Source organism: Mastigoproctus giganteus, chromosome 5 (genome assembly GCF_048544385.1).
Source record: "Mastigoproctus giganteus isolate SK-2022 chromosome 5, ASM4854438v1, whole genome shotgun sequence".
Lineage (NCBI taxonomy): Eukaryota > Metazoa > Arthropoda > Arachnida > Uropygi > Thelyphonidae > Mastigoproctus > Mastigoproctus giganteus.
In genome coordinates, this window is record NC_143579.1 from 218,001,232 (window position 1) to 218,024,129 (window position 22,898).

The 22,898-nt window shown below is 37.4% G+C and overlaps 1 protein-coding gene across 5 annotated transcripts in view; it reads left to right on the forward strand.

Annotated features, from left to right (window-relative positions):
• Positions 1–22,898, forward strand: part of LOC150086112 (rho family-interacting cell polarization regulator 2-like) — a 324,874-nt gene that overhangs the window by 226,112 nt on the left and 75,864 nt on the right. For all 5 annotated transcript variants that reach the window (XM_090374381.1, XM_090374377.1, XM_090374378.1 and 2 more), the window contains 2 exons: positions 9,469–9,617; positions 21,354–21,504. In XM_090374381.1, the coding sequence (XP_090230507.1) occupies positions 9,469–9,617; positions 21,354–21,504 (300 nt within the window). The remainder of the gene's footprint in view (positions 1–9,468; positions 9,618–21,353; positions 21,505–22,898) is intronic.

The window sequence follows — 22,898 nt, forward strand, 5'->3', positions numbered from 1 at the left end:
ATTAATCTTGGAAGCTACTAGGCTTTACATATCAACTAAGAAATATTGTTCAAAGTTTAGGCCTAAATGGATGTCAGATGAAGTAATGAGATATATATGGCAGAGAAGAAAAATGCATGGGATACATATAAATTAACATATGACACAGAAGCCTATGATAGATATAAGTTGATCTGACATTGACAAATGTAAAGTACTGCATATGTTGTTATTGTTATTTGTTTTTTAGGAGCATTAGCAACTAAGGCCATATTGCTCCGGGGATATGCAGTGGTCATTCCCTGACCTTTCCGCATCCTCTGTATTTGGTGGTCACGGGCTCGAGCACTGGTCTAATCAAGAGGTGTGTGCTACGCACTGCTGCTCCTGCCCACCTGGCTACAGAGGCGTCACAGTACTACATATGGGAAGCAGTAACTCCAGAGTAACATATCAACTTTGTGTTACTACACTGACAGTGGTAGAGAACGAAAAGGACCTGGGGATAATTGTGCAGGCAGATATGAAGTTTTCTGAGCAGTGCAGGCAGTCTACAAGAGTAGCTCATGGTGTCTTGTCAATGATATACAGGAATTTTTCTAGCAGGGATAAGGAGGTGATTATCCACTTGTATAAGGCAATGATCAGACTACACCTTGAGTACTGTATACAGGTCTGGAGTAGAGCTGTTGGAACGAGTACAGAGAAGGGCAACAAGATTAGTGAATGGAACAAAGGGTTGCTCTTATGAAGAAAGGGTTAAGTTTTGCAAATTACAGTGTCTGGAGACTAGACACCTGCGAGGTGATCTGATTGTGGTGTATAAAGCCTTGAATGGTTTGAGCTTGCTGGTGGGATTCTTCCTCTTGCTCAGAATAATCACCTGAGAAGGCATAAATTCAAATTGAGGAAAGATGAATGTAGGATAGATGTGCAGAAGTTTGCCTTTAGCCAGTGGGTAGTTGGTTGGCGGAACAGACTTCCATTCTTTGTTGTGGAAGTTGACAGCCTAAATAAATTTAATGCTGAGCTGGACAGGTATTTGGAATGAACAGAGGGATGAAATGGGAGTGTTGTTGTGTTTTTTTTTTTTTTTTTCAGCTGATGCTGCATAAGCTTGCTTTCTTGCATCATATGCATCTACTAATGCTAAAAATAAATATACAGATAGTCTTCTATTTTTGACGGGAATTTTTTTATTAGAAAGTATGAAAAATTGAGATAAATTAAAACATTTTTTTCATTAAAACAATTGAATAAATAGAGGGATTATGTTCCTGGAAACATAGGCTTATTATCGGCATTTGTGCCCTCTGCTAAGACCTCTCTTTATCTTAATATTTAGCTGAATGGGATCTACTAGTGCCATATTTAATTAACTTCAGTGCTGTGATGCCACTTACATCTTGTTTATCAGTTGTAATTATAAAATTGTTTTGTTGCAAAAAATATCCGAACTATTAATGAAAGAAATGTAGTGCATTTGTGCACCAGTAATCCCAGAAGAATAACTACCATTTGAGTTTTACCAAATTCAAATTAGTGGAGTATGAAAAAGATCTAGGGGTTGATTGTACAGTTTGACATGAATCTCTCTCTCTCTCTCTCTCTCTCTCTCTCTCTCTCTCTCTCTCTCTCTCTCTCTCTCTCTCTCTCTCTCCAGAAGAACTCTAATGGGAGAGGTGTGTCAATGATATACAGGAACTTCACCAGCGGGTACAAAGAAGTGATTAGCCCATTGTATAAGGCAATAGTTAGGGCATCTATTACTATAATACGGCATACAGATTCAGAAACCTCATTTTAGGAAGGAAGTCGATCTGTTGGAGCACAGACAAGCAACAAGATTAGTTGAAGGTATTATTCTTACAAAGAAAGTTTGTTATTGGTTTTTTTTTTTTTTTTTAGGAGCATTAGCAACTAAGGCCATATTGCTCCAGGAATATGCGGTGGTCATTCCCTGATCTTTCCATATTTGGTGGTGACGGGCTCGAACCCCGGTCTAATCAAGAAGCGTGGGCTACGCACTGCTGCTCCTTCCCACCTGGCTACGGAGGCCCCCAAAGAAAGTTTGGGAGTTCTGTAATTGGCATGGTGGCTAATTTGAAGTGTATGATTTGAAGGGCTAGGCAAACTGGATGCTGATGGCATATTTACTCTTTCTTAGATGAAACATATAAGGGGACATAAATGTAAATTGCAAAAGGATGGCTGTAGAATAGATGTTTGGAAATTTGCAGTCAGCCAAAGCATAATCAATTATTACAGTAAACTACAACCTAGCATTGCAGGGGTACAGTTGAAATAAATTTGGGGAAGTTTTAGACAAGTTATTGGTCATATTGTGCATGTGTGTGCTGGTGCTGTAATCCTTGCATCATATTGCCAATAAGCTGATAAGGATGGTTGGGATTATCTCCAAACCAGACTTCTAGGCTCAGTGCGGCTGAAGGTTCTCACCGCCAAGCCCTAGAACCTACTCAAAGTAAAGTTGGTCAGATTTGAGTCCTACTTATACAAATGCTGGGTTATATATTCTTGCTGGATGGTGATTGCTACGAGTTTGCAATAAAACCTGCTGTTGGGGAGTTCCCATGAGCTCCATATAAATGGTGCTATAGTATTCCAACCTTTGTGTAATCTGGTTGAGGTTTCTTGTGGCCTCAGAAAGATTACACAAAGGTTCAAATGCTGTAGCACCATTTATATTCAAAACTACCTGTGTACTGCTACTCATACAATAGTGAGTTGCCTATGATGTACTGTGCAACCCTGTGCTCCCAATGAGGCTTGATTCCCTCAATAGCCATAAAGAGTATGAGTGGACTACTGGTGTATAGTAGTCCACTCATAAAGAGTATGAGTGGACTACTATACACCAGTGGACTGTTGCATTGATCTCCTGTTACACAAAGTTTCCTCATTGTTGTCCTCACTATGCAATCACCTTTACCGTAGCCAGTATTTGGGTCAAGGCAATTTGTAAATTGCCTTGACCCAAATACTGGCTTAATCTTAATTTATCTCCTAGTACACTGTATCTGATTCTGTGTTAATTCACTGATTTATGATTTATTGCCTTCTAATATTGTTTTGTAAAAATAATAAAAATACATAACCCTGTGAGCTACAGTCACTTTTTTTTTTTAATTAACTATACAAAGTATAACTTAAAATCGTAAAATAGCAAATGCTATTTGGCCTTTTTAAAATGATACGAAGTGGAGGACTGTCTTCTTTTGTGTGTTTTTGTGGTGATCTGAATTTAAACTGCCTAGTTAATACAATGGCCTTATAGTCCATGGTGGAGCAAACCTTTCCTACATCACTAGTTATCAGTGATTGCAAGAGAACCTCATGGTTTAAAAATTTTGTTCATGCAATAAACATAATTTCACACTGTAAACATTGCAGGTTACTGTGTGTTTATTTTAAAATGGTTGTAGCATTGGAAGAATTTTTAAAAATTCTTAGTGCTATCTAAAATTTTCACCAAAAGTATTCGTGGAGGGGAGAGAGTAATTTGCTACAGCCACAGTTTAGTGACTGCCAGATTATTAAACATTCTATCTGTAATGTTGCTGGCTGGCCTACTCAGATGCTAAATTATTGGACTTCCACTGTATCCAGTTCTGGATTTAAGTTATGGTCATCCAGGCATTTGATATATGATTTTCAGTTCACACTTTTAGCAGTTTCTCCATTGTCCATAATCTGGTTTCTTCCTTGAATAATTCTAACAGCACTTGGTTATGTATCATACTGTGGTACATTATTTTTGTCAGCATTTGTAGGAATTGTCATCATAATGGTTTGTGACAAATGTAAGTGCCCAGCTTACATCTGTCACATGCTCCCTCTACATCTAGTTATTTATTTATTATTTTTTGATACTTCTAATTATTTCACTAAACAGATTGCCTTTCTATAATTTTTGCACTAGTATATATGTATTTGCACTTGCTGGCCATTTTCTATGCATACTTATAGGGTTTGGAATAATTTGGTTACAATTTATATACTGTTATTATTATAATATGCAATAAACTAACAGAGAACTATAATTACTGTGTATGCCACTGTATATCAGCATGACAGACTGTCATGCTGTCTTGCTCATCAGAGATAAATACAATTCTGCCAAATCTATAATACTCATAATGGAAATTAGCAACTTGTAGAAAACTGTTAATGTTGCAATGAAATTTCATAAATAGAAATCTCTCCACACACACACACACACACACACACACACACACAGAGAGAGAGAGAGAGAGAGAGAGAGAGAGAGAGAGAGAGTTGAAACTTGTGTGTAGGTAATTCTGACCTGAAGGTGCATGCGAAGAATTTTGGGAAAATCTGGTTCGGTTACAACATCTACATTTTGATACCATCACCCTGGGTTGCTGAGAAGTAGATTTGTTAGAAACCCTGGATATTTTCCAAGTGAAAAATGTCAATTGCACCAAAATATATCATTTGCTTGTTGATAGTAATCAATTTTAACAAGAATGAAAGTGCAGTATCTGTACCCTATACAGAGAAAAGCCAATTGGTCTAAGTACACCCATTTATTCCATAGTCCAACTAATTACCAACTTAACTTTTATTTGGTTAAAAATTCATTTCCCTTTAAATTTTGATTTCTTATATATATTAAGCAGTCAGACAATGCTATCTGACTGCTTAATATATCAGAAGTTCCATGATATTAGGAGTTCCCAGGTCATCTCCAAAATTTGCTAATTTTCACCTTAGATTCATGCCTAGATAGATTGCTGAAATTGGATCATTGCTGATCAAACTCTGAAATAAGGCTAATCAATAACCTTTATATTGTAGACCAATGTGACCTTTGGTCTATATCAAGACTGATTCATTTAGGAAAAGCGTGTTTGTATAAAATTGTTCTTTCTGTAAACTTGTTATTAATCACAGAAATAGTTAACTTTTTGTTTCTTTAACATTTCATTATATATATAAAACTTCACTGGTCCTTATTCTGGGACCCTGTAGTTATTTAAATGTACTCAGGATCTTTTAAGATCATTATGTTCCTAAACAAAGAATTACCGTGTTTGGTTGTTGATTCAGTTAGTGCCTCCAACACCTTTTTGCTGACAGTATATATTCTCAAAACAATTACATTATTTCAATGTTAATGTTCCAAATTATTTTTCTAAACTTGAAGGTACTTTTTTATTTGCATGTTTTAGGTCTATAGAAGTGTATTTAGCGTAGATGAAGAAACTAAGAATTAAGAATGCCCATTTTTAAAAATTATGATACACTTTTTGGGTCTAATTGGATTTACCATACTTTTTTGATATAATTTTATCTCAGTATTACATATCTAATGCACATTACATATTAAATTAATAGAATTCCAGCAGGTATCCTCTCCTTGATATGCAAATGATTCTGTGGTTGACGAGTATAGTCATCCCCTGTTATAGCGCAGAGAGAGAGAGAGAGAGAGAGAGCACTCTCTCTGTGCACTTGTTTGCTGTAGTGCTCTGTATTTTTTGATACTCTCCTCTAGAGTTGCACTTTGTTTCCCCCAGACTAGTTATTCATCTTGAATGCCTTGGTCTGAGGCATTGGTTGTTTAGGTGTCTGAAAGGCCCGGTCAAAAAAAAAAAAAATAAATAAAAATAATAATAAACTAATGCTCTTCAGTTAAATGTTTCAATCAACTGCATTTCACAGTACTTGCCTTCAAACAAGTGTTCTTTGATTTAAATTGACATTTAGCCAATACTGTAATTAACAAGTAAACAGCTGAACTGCCAGCCAAATTGGAAATGCTGCAAAGTATTTGCAGTTTATGGCAAGGAGAAACTTTGAAAGCTGTCTGTTTATTGTTGTCCCAAATGTTATTTTTAATGTCCATAGGTAATTTACATCTCTGTTAATTTTCTGTAACTGTTTGTAATGCCACGAATTTCCAGTGTCCACAGCTATAAATAAAGTGCTATAGTCATTCAATGCCATAGATGGAAAAGGTTGAAATGGTTGCAGCAACATTTCTTGCATTACAAAAGTATGTACTCTATACACTAGCATTAGTAGTAGTAGCAGCATATGATGCAAGAAAGCAAGCTTATACAGCATCAGCCAAAAAAAAAAACTTCTCATTTCCCCTATTCATTTGCTCCAAAAGTTTGTCCAGTTCTTCCTTGAATCTATTTAAGCTATCAGCTTCCACAATGACAGATGGAAGTTTGTTCCAACAATCAACTGCATGCTGGCTAAAGGAAAATTTCTGCACATCTGTTCTATGCCTGGCAGTATTGGAAATGGAGTGGGGGTTCTAATTAGCTGCTATTTATTGATGTGTTGGTTATAAAACTTCTCTTTAGGAACTGTTGTGTCATGACAGGGAGTTGCTTTTAGCTGCACACAATGCAGCAGCACTGCTCAGCAATGCTCTTTTCAGTTTAATTTTGGTTTGCATGTTGTTTATATGCATTTTTGTTCAAGTGGTTGATTCTAGTTTACCAAATAAGTAGTTTCAACTTTTCTCTCTCTCTCTCTCTCTCTCTCTCTCTCTTTTTTTTAAACAGCCTCAAAAGAGATCAAGCAAATCAGTTGTTGTTATTAATACGAAGAAAATAAAGCTATCAGAAAAACGTTTTCTTGAAAACTAAATTGACTGATTCTAAAAAGACTGAATTCATGTGAGCACTAGATTTATACTACATTTAGTGATATTTGAAAATCAAAAGTATCACATTGTTATTGTAAATAATATAATACAGTGTAATATAAGGTTCTGTAATTTTAAGGTAAGCTTTCTTGCATGTTCTTGGAACATATACTGTATAATTATATTTTATTGCATAATTATGTATTTAAAGTTATATTTAAAACTTTAAATGTTTCTCCTACATTTAATATTGTATATAGAAAAATGTGCCTTCAGATCAGCCTGTTGGTCACACCACCCAAAAATTATTTTCTGTGTATAAATCTCCTCTGCTTAATGTGAATTTATTTAGTGCTCTGTTTTACAGCCCCTGTTAACATCACTAACAAACAGAAACAGGCAAAGCTGGTCGACTTTGAACGGTACCGGCAGCTAAACCGAGAAGTCCGACAGAGGATGACAGCGGAAAGAGAAGCATACTGGAACCAAGTGGCAGACGATCTTGAAGTGGCGGCATCCAAGAATGAGTACCGCACCCTCAGATGTCTGAGTGGAAAGACCAAATTGACTAGTGACAACATCAAGAATGCTGATGGGACCTTCGTGCTATCACCGTCCGAACGCCTGCAACGGTGGAGTGAATTCTTCAAAGCATTGTATAATCACGACCCACCTCAGGGACCGCCAGAAGCCGCACTATCGATCGATCCCCCTGAAGTCTCCATGGTCGATGTTGAGCCTACAGTAGAAGAAGTGAAAGCAGCCATACAATCCCTAAAGAATGGCAGGGCACCAGGAGTGGACCAAGTCACCACAGAAGCGATCAAAGCCGGGGGAGATGTACTGCTTTGCCGACTACACTCACTCCTCAAAACCATCTGGTGCACTGAACAAATTCCGCTAACATGGAGGAAAGCCATTATCGTACCGATCCACAAGAAAGGCGATAACCGGGATTGCATGAACTACCGTGGCATCAGCCTCCTTTCCATCATCGGAAAGGTCTTTATGAAGATCATCCAGTCAAAGCTGCAAAAACATCGCGAGCAAACCAGTCGAGAAGAACAGGCGGGATTTAGACCCGGGCGAGGATGCTGTGATCAAATCTTTGCCATCCGTCAGCTGATGGAGGAGAGGATCCGGTGTGGACAACGAACCGTCATTGTTTTCATTGACTTTAAGTCTGCTTTCGACTGTGTCCATCGGCCTGCCTTATGGAAACTACTAGAGGTCGAACATGTACCTCGAAAAGTCATCACACTCCTCCAAACTGCATACAATGGTTTAACCAGCCAGGTGCGCGTCCAGAACGATTTATCTGAGGAATTTACCATCCAAACTGGAGTCCGCCAAGGGGATGTAGCCTCCCCGTTGCTTTTCAACATCGTGGTCGACGCCATTATGAGGCAAGCATTCAGAAACAGATGGGGCATACAATATGACAATGATCACTATGTGACTGACCTGATGTTTGCCGATGATAGTGCTATCTTTGCTGGTAACGACTCTGAAGCCACGGACATCCTCTACGACATTGCCCACATTGCCCGGCCATACGGTTTGAAGATCAATGCTGATAAGACAAAGGCCCTGACAACAGATGGGTCGCAAGCCACCATCTATCTCGAAGGCGTCCAGATCGAGCAAGTGCAGGACTTTAAATACCTTGGGTCGCTGGTCCAGGAGAAGAAAGTTGCATCCACCATGGAAATCCACAGCAGAATTGGACAGGCAGCCACTGCGTTTGCCTCGCTCAAATGATGTCTGTGGAAGAGGACCAACATTTCCCCAAAGACTAAAATCCGACTCTTCCAGACTTTGATCCTGCCCATTCTCCTTTACGGATCAGAAACATGGATTTGTCTCAAGCTAGATTTAAACAAACTTGAGGTATTCCAAATGCGATGCCTGCGACAGATTTTGGACATCTCACTTCGTGACCGCATCACTAATGATACCATCCGCACCAGATGCCAACAGCAACCAACATTTCCGACCAAATCCAGAAGCGAAGGCTTAGATGGTTTGGCCACGTATGTAGAATGGGCACAAACAGAATACCATCCACACTCCTTTGGAGACAACGACCCACCCAATGGAGCATCCAACGGACCGCGCCTAGGAAAACGTGGGCCAAGAAAGTGGAAAATGACTTGAAGAGCCGACGTCTCGACCTTAACCAGGCCAGGACTGACGCCATGGATCGTAAAGTATGGAAGAACATCACAGAGCAAGTCCGAAACCCTGCGGCATCTACAGCAACATACTGGTTGCGTGGCCAACCGCCTCCCCCAGCTGCCAGCTAAGGACCAAGAAGAAGAAGAAGAAGAAGAAGAAGAAGAACCAGGGTAGGATGCTGCACTGAAAGAAGACGTCATCTTTTGGTTTTTCTTTCTACACTCACTATTGATCATGACTTGTCTTTGACATCTTTGGTGAAATAAGCCTAAAGAATTCCATAACATTGTAATATCCAAATGTGTTTGTACCTTTTGCAAGTGGATTTTATCATCACACACATACAATTATTACATTTGCTGAATGGATAAAGGATAACCTAAAATTCGTTTCAGCATGTTAACCTTGGTAATTGCAAATTAAAAATAAGTGAAATTAATTTTCCAATTCATTTCACTTATTTAATGAAGGTAAATTATATAACTTTATAAGCATTGTAATAGTGTAATTCAAAATGAAATATTATATGGTGTCAGAGTAAATAGGACATTAGTTTTTTACCTTGTTTGTGAAGTGTAGTATTTATAATCATCCATTTGTGTATAATTCATTTGTGTCTTTTTTTTTTTTTTTTTTTTTTTTTATGTATATATGTATATCAGGCAGTTGAAGTTAGAGGGTTAGGCAAAAATATCCTGCTTGGAAACAAGTATTGTGAAACCAAAGATCTCTTTAGTGCACATCCCCAGATAATGACTATAAATCTTAATCCAAGTGGATCGTTAAAGTTAAACCTCATAATTACTTGGAAGTAAGTACTATTCATATATATTTTTTAAAATTGTATGGAGTGGCCACTTATTATATTACAGATTGATTGAGCTGCAAGATTTAAATTTCACTCAAAAAAATGAAATAAAATAAGATGCAGTTTTGGCAATTTAATTAATACCATTTGCTTAGCAAAACTATCAGCAATTTATGGAAATGACTTGAGACTTTCATTACCCTTTGCATTGACCAAGTATTAGCCAATCTTAAATTAAGTGAGATGTATACATATCTTCCCATTAGTCCTGTTTATTTATAGTATGTTTTTAATTATTGGCCATTAAATATCACTAAGTGTTACCACATACACAGTGAGGTTTGTCTTTATAATAATTGTCAGTCTGTATAGCAGCATTCTTTTTCCTTTGCACATGTCTAAGTTTTTTTGTTTTTTTTTATTACCTTTGACATTGTTTATAAGAAAAACAGTAAATTAGTTTTGAATGTAATTTTTCACTTAACTTGGACCATTTGAGAGCAGGAAACCCTTTTAATCTAATCAAAAGTATGCAGGTGAAGGAAAAAAGTATGTAGTAGTTACAGTCTACTTGCATAACACTGCTGCATGAAATAGAAAGAAGTGATTTTTGAAATTGTGATAGTATGAAATGCTTGTTAAGATGACCTTGTCTCCTTTGCAGCATGTGCTTTCAAATTGCTGAATATGCAAACTAGAAGCCAAAAAATAAATAATATAATGCAATGAGAATACAGTTTGTGATGAAATAAAGAAGAATTTCATCTCCTGGGGTTCCATCTCAGAAGAAACCACAAGGAACCAACATTTGTCTGAAATAACTGAGGGACATAAATTATTATAACATTTTAATAATTTCTGAACCTGTCAAAGAGCTGGGTTGAAAGACTGCAGTCCTACGTTATGCAAACCACTAACAAACGGAGTACTTATCCAGTGAAGGCTTGAAGACAAAGGCTTGTTTTCACTCTCCTGTAGATTTTTCATCTAGTGACTGTTACTTAACACATCTTTACCTACAAATTCCAATAAAGTCATCATTTAGTACTAATTACACAAAGCATCAAAAAAATTGCTGAATTTCAAGAAAAGAAATGAAAGCAAGTGTGTACCAATACACCTGCTTTCAGTTCTTTAATATACTATTGGTATACTTCCTAGTTCATTTCACAAACACTTCCTAGGTCATTTCACAAATATACATGGTCTCAGTTCAAATCTCAATGTCCATTTCCAATTACAGTCTGCCAAACCCCATGTAATTTTTCTGACAGAATCTCAGTTATCAGTTGATTCAACCACTGCTCATCTCAGTTGCCCAAATTATTCGCTGTATGATTCTTTTTGCCTCAAAGGTGGTACATGTGCATATAACCATTCTGATATTCCCTCTCAGAGACTTGGTAATTTGGAATTTCCTCTTTTCAATCTTCTCTGGCTTAAAATTTCTCTACCTCATTTTGTCTCTACCATTCTCCCAATACCACTAATCACTTGGAACTTTTTGACTTCCTCTCTTTGCAACTTGACTTTCCTAACAGTGAGGTAATTTTCCTTGGTGACCAATGTTCATAACTCCAGCTGGCTTCCATTTTCTAGTCACACCAACCCAGCTGGTCGAGATGCTGAGGCTTTTTGAATTACTAATGACCTCGCACAGATTGTTCATTTACCTACCAGAATACTGGACAGTCCTAACCATACAGCTAACATGCTTGATCTTTTTCTCACAAACAGCCCTTCTAAGTATATGCTCGAAGCGAGTGGTCCTTTCGGCACCTCAGATCACAACTTGGTGATTGTCTCTTCTCCAATGGAGCCTTTATCTGATTATCATCATCAGCCATTTTCAATCCACTGCAGGATGAAGGCCTCTCCAGCAACTTTCCAGTTCCTTCTGTTTTGAGCACTGGCCGTCCATTTACTACCCACAAACTCATGAATTTCATCTATCCATCTCTGCCTTTGTCTTCCAGGTTTTCTTCTAGCTCCTCATGGATACCATTCTGTTATTTTCTTAGTCCATCTGTCATCGTGTCTTCGAGCTATGTGTCCTTCCCAAGACCATTTTAGTTCTTTAGTTTTGATAAGAATGTCCTTTACTTTTTTACTGAGTTTGCTGCCTAATCCATGTGTTTCTCTTCTTATCTAACAGTCTGATTCCCAATATAATTCATTCCATTCTTCGCTGTGTAGTTCTCAGCTTCTCTTCCATTCTTTTGGTGAGGGCCCAAGTTTCACTTCCATAAGTCACGGTGGGGAGTATACATTGGTTCATTATTTTACATTTCAGACAAACTGGGATATTTTTCTTCAGTATGTGACTATATTTCCTGAATGCTATCCATCCAAAATTTATTCTTCTCTTGACTTCTAGCCATTTATCATTATTACAGCTAATAACTTGTCCCAGATAAGTATATGACTCCACCTTTTCAATTACTACTCCTTCAATCATTATTTCCCTTTCTGTGGCATACTTGTTCATCATTACTTTTGTTTTAGCCATATTCATCTTTAGTCCAAAATCCTTACTAACTGTGCATAACTGATTAAGATTTTCCTCTAATTCTTTGGGATCGTGGCTTATGACCACAATGTCATCTGCAAATCGTAAATGGTTTAGGTACTCTCCGTTCACATTGACTCCTTTCTGCGACCAGTCTAATCTTCTGAAAGCTTCCTCAAGGGCAGCAATAAACAGCTTCGGAGATATTGTGTCTCCTTGTCGAACTCCTTTCTTGATTTTAAATTTCCTACTGTCTTTGTCTAGTCTAATAAAGGCGGTAGCACTCTCGTATATTTTCTTCAAAATCATAATATATGGGGTATCTCTGCCTTGTCTTTCCAGTGCCCTAAACATTGCCTTATGCTGTATGGAGTCAAATGCCTTTTCATAATCCATAAATGCCAGGCATAATGGTGTTTTATATTCATTTGCTTTCTCCATTAGCTGTGATATTACGTGAAGGTGATTCATAGTTGAGAATCCTGTCCTAAAGCCAGCTTGCTCTTTCAGTTGATTCTCATCAAGTATTCTTTCTAATCTGTTAGTAATGACCCTTGTGAACAACTTGTAGATGTGGGATAACAAGCTAATTGGTCTATAATTTCCAATTTCTGATTTATCTCCTTTCATATGCAGCAAAACTATGCATTATTCCACTGCTTAGGCATCACACCTTTTCGAATGCACTTTGTGAAGAGCCTTGCCAGTTTTTGTGTTATGTCTCTTCCTCCCAATTTTAACAACTCTACAGTAACTTCATCTTCCCCTGGGGCTTTCTGATGCTTCATTTTCTTCAATGCATCTTCAATGCAATATTAGGTTTGTCGTATGTGTTGCTACTTTGCAATCCATCTTCCCCACTGCTGGCATCATTCCCCTGCTCCTTGTATAATTCTCTATAGTAGTCTTCTGCTACTTGAATTATGCCTTCTCTGCTGTTTATAAGTACACCATCGCTATTCTTCAGTTTCAGTATCATTTGTCTTTCTGTATTACTGCTCATGGCTGCTGATTTAAATCCTTTGTTTTCCCTTAATGCTTTTTCTACTTTTCTTGTGTTAAATCTTCTTATGTCCTCTCTGAGTCTCTTTCTAATGGCTTTGCATAACTCAGTATACTCAATTTTCTCCCTGTCAGTGTTTTTCTTCCTCTTCATTTGTCGTCTTCGGTTCATCATGACAAGTGTTTCTTGACTAATTTTTTCTTCTTTGGATTTCTTTTTCCCTATAGGTTTCTTGGGCTTTACCACTTTCAGAAAGTTGTAATATTCCTCGTCGATATCTTTGTCCTGAGCAGTCTGCAGAAGCTCAAACTTGTTCTTAAGTTCCAGTACATACTGCTTTTTCTCCTCTTCAATTATCTCAAAGACCTTTGTATTATTTACTTGAGTCAGTTCTTTCCTTTCCTACATTTATATCAAGTGTACATCTTACCATTCTGTGATCACTTACAACATTTAAATTATTCAGGACGATAACATCATTCACAATATATCTTCTGTTAGTGAGGATAAAGTCGATTTCATTAGTTGTTAATCCATTTGGACTCTTCCATGTCCACTTTCTGTTCACCCTTTTCTTGAAAAAAGTGTTAATTACTGACAGTCCTTGAGATTCTGCAAATTCCACAAGTCTTTCACCTCTTTCATTTCTTTCACCAATTCCAAAATTTCCTATAGTTCCTTTCTGTGCTGTTTTGTCTTTTTCCAACCTTAGCATTGAAGTCCCCCATAATAATGGTGTAGTGGGTTTTCTGCTCATCTAGAAGACTCAATTTCGGTGTACATTTCTTCAACCTCTTCATCATCATGGCTCGATGTTGGTGCATAAATCATTATAATCTTTAGCCTTGTACCTCTTAGAAATCTTGAGTATTAGTCTTGACATCCTTGGTGATGTACTTTTGAATTCCAAAATGTTGTTTTTAAAATCTTTATGGACCAGAAACCCAACTCCACCTTCAACTGCTTTCACTGTTTCCATTGGTGTACAGCAGATTTCCACTTGATAAACTTATAAGTGATTCATTTCTTCTTCTTGTTTCAGCCAAACCGACGATATTCCAATTCACATTTTCTAATTCCTTTTCCAGCTCTTTATCTGATGGCTATTCCCAACCTCATGTTGTTTAGAATTACAAGAATGCAAAATTGGGATGAACTGCAAGATTTCTTTTCCTTGGTCGGATTATTTTCAAAACTTCTGATGTCAACATTTGCTCAGATGGTATCAGTGAAATTATTCTTGTAGGAATGGAATCCTTTATTCCACACTCTGCCTTAAAATCTCGTCCTTTTTTTTTAAATCTTTGGTTTTCCAATAAATGTGCTAAGCCTGTTCAAGAGAAGAATGTTGCATATCGCAATTGGCTTGTTTCCAGTTTTTCAGTTTCGTTTTCTGCCTAGAGCAGAGCTCGCAACAATTGTAAAGCAGTTATTAATCAGTCCAAACCAGATTTTGAACAGGCTAAGTAGAAAACTTGCTTCTTGCCCTAATGGTAGCTGAGCATTCTGGTCTCTTGCCAAAGCTATTGGTTGCAACTTTTGCCCCTTTCTACTCCCACCTCCATCAAAAGGTGGGAGTAGGAGACCGGCCGAATTACTTAACAAGTACACGTCACTGTTGAAAAAAAGCCTTGAATTAGGGTTGAATTTGAAAGTTTCTGCAATTCTGCCCAGGCACAATAGGAGGGAGTATATGATGAGAGCCTTGTCGATCAATTCGACCTGGAAAGATTGTGCAAGGCTCAAGGAGTTGAATTTTTTTCAGCCTGGTCTGTACTTGTTAACAGGAGAGACTGCTTCTACAGGGATGGGATACACTTAAAAAGAAAGGGTGCAAGAATATTTGCTGATGCTATCGAGGCAGTATTAGGTGGGTTGGAAAACTGCTAGCTTGGGGGGATACAAGGACTAATAGATTAACAGTAGCCACTGGCAGAGGTGAAAGTGATTCTTGCACTGCTTCTATTGGAATGAGCAGAAGCCTGGAAAACAAGATGCAGCATATTTCAGAGACTGCTGGGAGTTATTGCGGTACAAGTAAACACATAGGTTGTGTTAGGGTAGCTAAGAATAGGAACAGGTGCGTGTATACTTGCGTGTACACCAGTGCTAGGAGTTTGGTAAATAAATTTGATGAATTTGAGGTATTGCTCAAAGCATCAAATGCGGATATTGTTGGAATATCCGAGATGTGGTGTCACACAGATATAAGGAATGCAGAACTGGAATTTGGGGAGTACAATGTGTACAGAAAGGATAGACAGGATAGGAAGGGAGGAGGAGGAGTTATGCTATTAGTTAAGAAACACATAAAATCCAAGGAAGTGAAGCCAGTCGACATCGTTGGACAGTGCACTGTTGAGTCAGTTTGGTGTGACATAAGCATTGGGAGATAAAAATTGAGAGTAGAAGTGTGCTATAGGCCTAATGACTCTGATGAATATAATAAGAGACTCTACAGGAAAATAGAGTGGGCCAGTAAATCAGAAAGTCTTATAATGGGGGATTCTAATTTCCCAGATATTGACTGGAATTTGTGGGTTGGTCACTCACACACTAACAAGGCTTTTGTGGATTTATTGGATGATTGTTTTCTACATCAGCATGCTTGGGAGACAACTAGAGGGAGTAATACTCTTGATGTGATTATCAGTAGTGATTCTTCATGCATTAAGAATCTGCAGATAAAGGAACCACTAGGTGGCAGTGATCACAATGTGTTGAAGTGGGATTTACTCAAAGAGGTAACTACCATCAGGGGTAAAGGGAAGGGTTTTTACTTTTGTAAAGGCGACTACGATGGCCTGAGACAGTATTTAAATTCTTCAAACAGGCCTCTGAGGTTGGGTATATTCATATTGTAGTTTTAAATGTTTTTCGCCAACCTTATGTAGAAATAAAACACAACGAAAACGAAAACTGGAATCTCGATAACTATGTATTTATAATAAATTATATTTGCCTGTATTTACAATAAATTATATTTAACTTTACAATTAAAATATACTAGGTTAAGAACGATAAAATACATTAAAATATACTAATTTAAAAGCGATAAAACCATAGCTTTTGAAGGCTCCTGCCTTCTTCTTCAGCAGTATTTTCTTTGTTCTGCGGTGCGTCTTTAAATACAGGCACATTCATGGTACTCATCACGTGTTTCATTCCCACGTGTTCCATTCTCTTTTGTTATGGAATCGGAAGTGACTCGAGAGTGGGTCATATGGAACCGTTCATCCCTTTTGAGGATAGTAGCCTCAAAGAGGGGATGGATCCGCGTTCCTCTATCTCTGTTAATGTTCACTGTGGAACAGATCCGCAAACTCTCGAGCCACTTGCGGTCCCAGAACTTATGCACCCGATTGGTAAAGATAGCATCGTCATTTTGAAAACATTTAAAACTACAATACAGTATTTAAATTCTATAGAGTGAGACCAACTGATGATGTTACCAACAGCAAATTCAAAATGGGAAGCATTCAAAGAACTTATCTTGGAAGCTACTAGGCTTTACATACTAACTAAGAAATATTGTTCAAGGTTAGGCCTAAATGGATGTCAGATGAACTAATGAGACATATGGCAGAGAAGAAAAATGCACGGGATACATATAAATTAACATATGACACAGAGGCCTATGATAGATATAAGTTGATCTGTAACCAAGTTACAAAGGAGGTTAGGCGGGCGAAGGCAGATTACGAGAAATCTTTGGCAAAGGATGCAAATAAAAACAGCAAAGAGTTCTTTACTTATGTAAACTGTAGAAGGAAGGGGATGAATCAGATTGGTCCACTTGATATCGATGGTTCAACTGTTGATGAACCTGCTCAGGTAGCTAAGAAACTAAATGAATATTTTGCATCGACATTCACTCATGGAGTTATTCAGCGAGGGGAATGCCAGAGGTGTATTCAACTCTGGCAGTAAGCTAGATAATCTTGTAATAACTGAGAATAAAGTGGAGGAGAAATTGTTGAAGATAAACAAGGAAGGCACCTGGGGTGGATGGGATCTATCCAGTTATATTAAAGGAGACAGCAAAGGAAGTAAGCAAACCCTTAGCTATAATTATGAGAACTTCCTTGGACTCAGGGGAGGTACGCATAGACTAGAGATGTGCAAATGTGACCCCAATTCACAAAGAAGGATTAAAGACTGACACAAGTAATTATAGACTTGTGAGTTTAACTTCTGTTCCAGGAAAATTAATGGAGGCACTGGTTAAAGAGGCACTGCAGGATCATCTAGACAAGACTTCAGTTATAGCTCGGACACAGCATGGGTTTGTTAAGGGAAAGTCTTGCCTGACCAATTTGATTGGATACTATGATGCAGTCACAAAAGAACTGGATGCAGGGAATAACTGATATTATATACTTGGATCTTAGAAAGGCTTTTGATACTGTTGCACATGGAAGACTGCTGCACAAATTGGTGTGTGGCATTGGAGGCAAATTGCTCCTATGAATAAAGGGGTGGTTGAGGGGGGAGAAGACAGAGTAGTAATCAATGGACACTGCTCATCGTGGACTAATGTTATTAGTGGAGTCCCTCAGGGTTCAGTGTTTGGTCCATTATTGTTTTCTGTATTTATAAATAATATTGATGAAGGTATATCAAGCTTAATGTCCAAGTTTGCAGATGATACAAAGGTTGGCAGGGTTGTTAAGGACACTAGTGGCGCTATGCTGCTGCAACAGCATCTGGATAGGTTGAGCAGATGGGCTCAGAGGTGGCAAATGAAGTTTAACATTGACAAATGTAAAGTGCTACATATGGGAAACAGCAACTCCAGAGCAACGTATCAACTTTGTGGTACTACACTGACAGTGGTAGAGAATGAAAAGGACCTGGGGGTAATTGTGCAGGCAGATATGAAGTTCTCTGAGCAGTGCAGACGGGCTGCAAGAGTAGCTCATGGTATCTTGTCAGTGATATACAGGAATTTCTCTAGCAGGAATAAGGAGGTGATTATTCTCTTGTATAAGGCAATGGTCAGGCCACACCTTGAGTACTGTATATAGGTCTGGAGGCCTCATTTCAAGAAGGATATAGAGGTGCTGGAACGAGTACAGAGAAGGGCAACAAGATTAGTGAATGGAACAAAGGGTTGCTCTTAAGAAGAAAGGCTTAAGTTTTGCAAATTACAGTGTCTGGAGACTAGGCACCTGCGAGGTGATCTGATAGAGGTGTATAAAACCTTGAATGGTTTGAGCATGCTCAGTGCTGATGGGATTCTTCCTCTTGCTCAGAATAATCACCTGAGAGGGCATAAATGCAAATCGAGGAAAGACAGATGTGGGAAAGCTGTGTGGAAATTTGCCTTGAGCCAGCGGGTAGTTGGTTGGTGGAACAGACTTACATCCCTTGTTACGGAAGTTGATAACCTAAATAAATTTAAGGCTCAGCTGGACCGGTATTTTGAACAAACGGAGGGATGAAGTGGAAGTGTTTTTTTTTTTTTTTTTTGTTTTTTTTTTGTTTTTTTTTTTGGCTGATGCTGCATAAGCTTGCTTTCTTGCATCATATGCCTCTGCTAATGCTAAAACTAGATAGTTCTATTGTCACTTCAGCCAAGGATAAAGCTGACCGGCTAGCATCCCATTTTTCTTACAATTTACGTATTAATGATCTTGTTAAAGCCCCTCCCAGCATGCTCCATTTAATGCCTCCTGTGGTCTTCCTTAAAAAGGATGTCAGAAGGATTTTGACAAACCTTGATGCTAAGAAAGCTCCAGGTCCTGATGATATTTCTCTGGTTATTCTCAAAACCTGGGTTCCTGAATTTACTCCCATTCTTTGCTACCTTTTTTCACTTTCTTATTCCAAAGGTGTTTTTCTTTCTGCTTGGAAATTTGCTCATATCCAGCCAGTTCCTAAAAAGGGTGACAAATCCCTCTCATCCAATTATTGTCCGATCGCAATTACTTCTACTCTTTCAGAAGTAATGGAAAAATTAATTAACCGACCATTCTTAAACTATCTAGAAACCTTCCGTCTGATCAACAATCGCCAGTATGAATTCCGTCAGTATTAATCACTTATGTTACCCATTTATGGACAAATTCAATACAAAAGTCCAGTGAAGCATAAGCAATTGCTCTTGACATCTCAAAAGCTTTCAATCATGTTTGGCATAAAGGTCTTCTAAACTAAGCTTCCATCTTATGGTTTGCCAACTGGTTTTTTGTAATTGGTTATCCAGTTTTTTCTGTGACCGCTCACTGAGGGTGAATGTGGATGGTTCTTTGTCTTCTAACTTCTACACTAATGCTGGTGTCCTCCAAGATTCAGCTCTTTCCCCCACCCTTTTCCCTTTGTATATTGATGACCTTCTTGCATTGACCAGAAAAAATCCTATCCATAGTTTTGCTGATGATAGCACTTTCCAGTTTGAGAAACCTCACTCTGCTCAATCAGCTTCAACTTCTCGAATATCTGCTGCTGATTCCTTAAACACCAATCTCCAAGTAATTCTCCAGTGGGGTAAAGACAACTTAGTTGATTTCAATCCTTCTAAAACTCAGTCCTGTCTTATATCTCGCAAAAAGGATTCTTCTGCTTGCTCCTATGTTTAACTTTGGTGACACTCCGATTTCTAGGCAAGATGACATATCTGTTTTGGGGATATATTACCCTGACTTCTAATCTTTCTTGGCACGAGCACATTACAAATATTGCTTCCTCTGCTTCTAAAAAACTTGGTTTTCTCTTTCGCTGTTGGTGTTACTTTTCTTCCAAACAGCTTTTCACTCTGTACAAATTGCAAATCTGCCCTACCATGGAATATTGTTCACACATCTGGTGCAGTACCCCCAAAAATCTTTCTCAGGCTTCTAGATTTGATTCAGAAGCAGGCAGTTAGGTTAATTGATGACTTGTCTCTAACAGAGTCTCTCCACTCTCTGTCTCATAGATGTACTGTTCTGCTGCATGCCTTTTCTACAGATCCTTCCATGGGCACTGTTCTTCTATAATTCCCGCTTTCTCTTTCAAAACAGTCCGAACACGTCCCGCCACCAGCCAACATCCATTTACTGTCCAACTTCAAACTCACAGAACCAACTTTTCATCTACCTTGTTTATTCATTGAACTGCCATTTTCTGGAACAACCTTCCTTCATACGTATTTCTTGAAAATTACAGTCTACAGGAGTTCAGGTCTAATGTCAACAAATATCTTCTTTTGTCTTCTCAACCTCCAACCCATGCATGGTAGCAAGTACTATAGGTTCTAATACCTCTTGTGTTTGGGGTTTTCATAAAAAAAAAAAAAAAAAAAATACTAATATGCTATACTGTTGGTAATACTAATATAATATACTGTTGGTAATACTAATATAATATACTGTTGGTGTACTAATATACCAATACTATATTAGTTATTCCACCTGCTTTCATTTCTCTTCTTTCAATACCACTTAACCTCACTTAGTCTTACTCCTCTTTTAATGATACTCAGTTTTGAACTGTGAACAATGAATTTTATAAGTTCAAAATTAAAATAGAATTAAAATCAGCTGGAAAGTTAGAGGTATTTACAAGAAAATGTCAAATGATGTTTATTAATTTAAAAATTATAGCTAATAAATTTTTGCACCAGGTTCAAATTGACAAAAACATTTTTAGTGAAAGGTGATTGTAGTTAAGCTGATTAAACTATTATCTGAAGATTTGAACTGTATTAACAAATTAAAACTCATGGCAGTCAGCAGATTGATTATAGTTAAATAGAACTGGTTTTATTTCACTTCAAAATAATACACCTCTCTGGAGAGCATAAATTAGAATTCGGTAACCTCAAAATAAACTAATTTTATCAGTCTTGAGAAGATGATTTCATATCAGGCTTAATTCATCAGAACAGCTTCTCTTCTTTTCTAATAATATCTTTTTCAAGCATCAAGAATAAATTCCTGTAGTTTGAAATTGTATTGTTTTGAATTAGATTATTTGCTACCATTTGAAATCCCACTAGTTTATCACAGCATAGATCACCACAGCTTTTAGATACTTCCCCTAACAATCTTAAAGATCATAGGTTTAACACTGTGACATGATTCTTTGTTATTTGAAATTATACGTGTATAGACTCAATTTCTTAAAACATAATTTGCTTTGAGTTATTAAATTAAAATTTAATAGTTTATAAGGTTACTTACCACCCACATTTTGCTTTTCATACAAGATTTAACATTAATGGGACTTTTTTTTTTTTTACCAGCCCATTGCATGTCTATCCAGATGAGTCGTCTTCTAAACCCATTCCTCCACTGTTGGCAGCCCTAGGGTCACCTCTTGCCCGTCGAAGAGGCCCACCTCCTCCAATTCAGGAGGATTCACAACTTTCAGAATCACTTTCTTCAGGAAGAATGGTATGTACACATCTTTCCTTATGCATTTAAATATTTATTTACACAATAAAAAGGACACCACTTCAAACACAGGTTATTGCAATATTTGAAACAGCTATGTTTCCTGCATTAACTTTTGCAATCAACTGTCAGGGGACACCGTGGTCTCTCTAGTGACAGTGCTTCAACTTATGCTCTTTCAAAATGGCTATGCAAGTAGTGGTCGAAGGAAAAGAGAAATGGAAACCATGGAGATCACCCCATTTTACATTCTTGCATTATCATACCTCATGAGACAGAGGCTCTATTCGAGAACAGAAAGTACAGTCAGAGTTAGTTGTCCTAAAAAACAACAAACATTAAAATGTTGGTGAGAAGACAAAGTGTTAGGTGTGTGGTTGACTATTTAGTACTCCAGTAGATAAATTAAGTTTGAGAGGCCATTAGGAATAGCAAAGCCTTAACGTCTTTACTAGCTGGAATTTGGAACATAAAATAACAGCGTTGTGCACACCACCTTTTCAAAATACTGGATAAATATTGGATCCTCAACTTTTAACAATCTCATAATCAGTTTACTACAGCCTAAACTAGCTCTTAATAAAAAGCATAGTTTTGGTTAAAAATTCAGTATTAATTTGTTCTTATTTACTGGGAGGAGGCACTTTCAGTAACAGTATTTAAAATTAAATTACTTAGCATCCTTAAGATTGATTACATTCTTCAATTCCAAAAAAAATAAAATAAAAATATATATATATATATATATACAGCTAGGTAATGATTAGTGCAACTAATGAATCCCATGAAGTAGTCGCATTATTCGAATTCACACTATTTGAAATTATAATTATGTGTAAAATATGGTAATTGGTTCCAGCTCATTACAGTAAAGGATAAAAAGAATATACTTCATTTAAATTTATTATTAACAAAGTCATATAGTACTGTAATTATAGAAAGCAAAATAAAAACAAAAAAAAAAATTCTAAATATCATTCCTAAAGGTAAGCTTACACTATGAAAACTTCTTTAAATCTTTGTACATATGCTGGTAGATGCAGTGTTTATCCGCATCTCGGTGAATTTGCATGCTTTTGTTGATCTAAAAGTAGGAGATCATCATCAGTCAATTCTTCCGGGTGTGAATTGAACAGTTTCCGAACATTGTCATTTTCTAGTTCATCAAATCCAAGTTCTCTCCCAATATTTGTTATTTCTTCTATAACAGTTTCTTCAAAACCACTACTATTTGCACAATGAGGGAAAATGCACTTTCACACTCCACACATGTTGTTTGCAGTTATTTGTTACCAAGCATGCTGAATATTTTCTATTGCATGTCTGATGTTATAATTTTTCCAGAACTCTCTTAAGGAAATTGCATCCTCTCCTGTAGTTTTAGCAATTGCCTG